This window comes from Coregonus lavaretus (genome assembly GCF_964263955.1).
Source record: "Coregonus lavaretus genome assembly, chromosome: 27".
Taxonomy (NCBI): domain Eukaryota; kingdom Metazoa; phylum Chordata; class Actinopteri; order Salmoniformes; family Salmonidae; genus Coregonus; species Coregonus lavaretus.
Genome location: NC_140014.1, coordinates 20,057,744 through 20,061,250, shown reverse-complemented (window position 1 = coordinate 20,061,250; position 3,507 = coordinate 20,057,744). Strand labels below are relative to the sequence as shown.

The 3,507-nt window shown below is 39.2% G+C and overlaps 1 protein-coding gene across 1 annotated transcript; it reads right to left on the bottom strand.

Annotated features, from left to right (window-relative positions):
* Nucleotides 1-768: 768 nt before the first annotated feature.
* LOC311103055 (gremlin-1-like) lies at nt 769-1,320 on the bottom strand (the record flags this gene model as incomplete). The annotated part of the gene is made up of 1 exon (XM_084144571.1): nt 769-1,320. The coding sequence occupies one exon, from the start codon at nt 1,318-1,320 to the stop codon at nt 769-771; it is 552 nt and encodes a 183-aa protein (XP_084000697.1).
* Nucleotides 1,321-3,507: the final 2,187 nt, after the last annotated feature.

Here is a 3,507-nt window from a genome sequence, read left to right as displayed (position 1 = left end):
TACAATTCGTGTATGAATAACATTTTACAACTAAAAGAAAAGCTTCCATCTACAGCATTATAAACAAGTATGTAGGCCTACATCGAACATTTTCATTTCCATGTCCAACTAACACAGATATTTTGTTTGTTTCGATTTATAGCATCGAACCTGTTGGTCCTAGCCTACTTTACAAAAGCTCTCCTTTCTCCACTATAATACTGAACATTGGAGTCACAGAAATCAGTGGAGCATTCTTGCCACATTAAATAGTCGTTACTTTTCTTCAAATTCCACATAGTGGAAACTATCTAGTAATCAACCATTAATTATATAAACGAATTATCCATCATATTTCCCCCATTGAAATTGGTTTTGATAGCCTATTGCTGTTTCTATCCAAAATAGTGTAAAAACATTGTGTGAAAAGGTTCTGCAGTCCTATTTGCGGAGGTTGGAAAAGCCGTGCGCTTGGTTACAAGTCAATCAGCTGCTTGTTGTGTTCATTCCATGTCATTATACCATGCAACGTTGCTTGCCACAGGCTGCTATTGCAATTTGATTAATAGGAAATTATACGCATAAGAATATGTCCAAGCATATCTACAGAAGCCTAGAACATGCTGCACATGTCTATCTGATCTTACGTTCCTTGCAGATAGACATTTTTCTCATATTTGGAATAGGGAAACATGCTCCAAGTCATACGGTGATTATCCTTCATGTGAACAATCCAATAAAATTGTTTGATGAGTAGACTAATTGGCCGCATCCCAGCCAATCACAGGGCTAGTCCAAGTCTATGGAGATGCAGCGGCACTGCTTTACGCGCTGGATGCGCTTCTTCTTGGTGGACGGCTGCTGGTCCGGACAGTTCAAAGTGAAAGTCATGGTAGTAAATCGTTTCGGCTTGCAGAACGAACAAGACTGAAAGGCTCCCTCTTCCCTGCGGACATGTCTGGGGATGTAAAAAGAATTACACTGTCCATAGCAGAACCGGTTAATGATGGTGCGGCTGATGCAGCCCTCCTCGTGGATGGTCTGTTTGAGTGGCTGGGTCTTGCACCAATCGCGTTTCAGATAGCGGCGCTCCGTGACATGCAACGCTTCTTGGCTGGACTCCAGCACCTCCTCAGCCGGTGCAGCAGAGCTCTTTTCCCGCCGTCGGGAACCAGAGCCCGCCTGCGGTGTCTGTGGTTGCTGCTCCGATTCATTTGGGTTGTTTTTGTCAGGATGAGGGATGGCGCCTTGGGAGCCCCTGTTCCTTTTGGAAGCCACTGTATATGAGAGCAGCCCCAGGATGAAAACCATGCCACAGATGATATACGCCGATCTGGCCATCCTTGAGGGGGAAAGATAAATGAAGGTTGAATTATCATCCATAGCCTAATCTCGGTTACTAAAATCTCGGGTAATTTGGTAAACTGGTTAACGCATAGATATCTATCCACGAGAGATTATCCATAGCATCATTTCAACGCTGTTGTTGTAAACGACAGCCCAGGTTTACCCTGCATAATGAACGCATGTGCTTTCTCGCCTGTTTTTTGTCCTCACGAAACATTCCGCAATTTACGATTTAAGAGGAATAGAAACATTAAACATTGCCTTTAATGACCATATTGATTTTTTTTATCGTGTTTTTATATTGAAAATATAGTCCACATGACCTAATTCAATAGACAAATCAGATGAAGATATATCAGAATGCAAATGGATATTTCATGGATATTGCGGTAGCCAAGCCATTGCGTAAAACAGAAAAAATAAAAACAGTAACCTTTACGCATGAGAATAATCATTACATTTAACATGTATATTTACAATAGGCTACAATAATCATTGGGACATGTCGTCTAACTACAGAATAGGTATACATACAAGCAGAGATTACGCATAAGGACCACCTGCGATATGATGATAAGGAATCTAATAAGATAACATGTCCATGTTTTACGCACGTACTTTCTCAGATGTTAAGCGTTAAATTTCACTAACCTGTCAAAAGCTCCAAGTAGCGCAAATGAAATTATCTGTGGTGGGTGTTCTTTATGAAGTGTCCGGAGGCAAGAGGCAGCTAATGGTGGAGACTGTAGTACAGCAGAGGGGGCGCGCGCTGGTGGGAGTCTGGAGTCGCTAAGGATTCCATAGAAAGAGGCTGAGGTTTTAATACAAATTGCAGCAGCGCCGGACTGTCTCCTTTTTAAATGTCTGCCAGCTGAGAGGTGCACAACAGATCCTTCCACATTATTGGCTAAGCACGATGAAGGAAAATCAAAACTATCCGCCCCCTCAACACTTCCCTGAACCCACTTTAAGAATACCATGGGGGAGGGGGAGTAGGAGAACTTTGGCACGAATTTCATGGAAACCATGCAGACTTCAGTGCTATACTGGGCACACATTTGGGAATGTTATGCATGTCATAAATATAAAGTAGGTCTAGCCTATTTTGCTCAACTGCATGTTAACTCTTTTATCTCTAATTGTCTATAGGCTAGTTTAACAGAGAGGGAGAGAGGGGCCAGTAATGATTTATTTTACAGTCTGCTTTTTACATGACATAAATTACATGGTACTGATCTTTACATAATGGTCCCGGATAATTACTTTTGGGAATGCCAATTGAAACAGTGCCAGGTGATAGGACTGTATAAGAAAATGTTACCACAAATAAACAATGCATGTGACCCAACTGAATTAAAAGCTACCATTTATTGGCAATATAGGCTATTTGTGTGACTTTGCCTAAAAATGTAAAATACAGATGTAATACAATTATTACGTTTAATATCATAGGCATAGTTCCACAAAACGTAGGGCCTAATTGTATTTTAATGACGTTTTCAATAGAATGCATTTATTGAATTATTCAGAATTTCCCTAATGCCTAGGTATTATAGGCTATGTTATTGCGAAATTGATGATGTTCTTTATCCTGAAATTACAATTTTAGTAAGCTGTTTTCGATTTGGAGAATAACAAAATAAAAAATGGATTTTTTTTTTACTAGGATGCATTACTTGACCAAATTAGGCCTACTAATATTTACGATTGGGAAACGAATAAGCCATTTAAATTAAGAGAAAATATGTTCTGAACCAAGTCTTTATATCACCTGTCGCGCCAAATTGAGTAGGCTAATAATGCTTTATTTAAATTAGACTTATGTTTAATAGAAAATAAAGTGTTCCAATTTTCTAATAAAATAAATAAATAAAGAGTTCTTGGTTAGTGCGTAATTGGTTGGAAACTGTTATGGAAACATTTGTGCCGGGAAGAAATGTTGAGAAATTAGCATGACGTTTGAAAATATATTTAGGGTAAAAGCCCAAAACACTTTTATTGTTTAGAAATTAAAACATAAGCCCCACAAGACAAGTCCAATTCCATTCCTGACATTTCCGCATAGGCTCCTCTGTCTCACTTCAGTTCATTCCCGTCCATTCACACTTCTTAAGTGTTTTTAAGACCGTTTCATAAACAGAAGTTCTACAATGGATACAATCTTAAAACTATTTGAAGCAT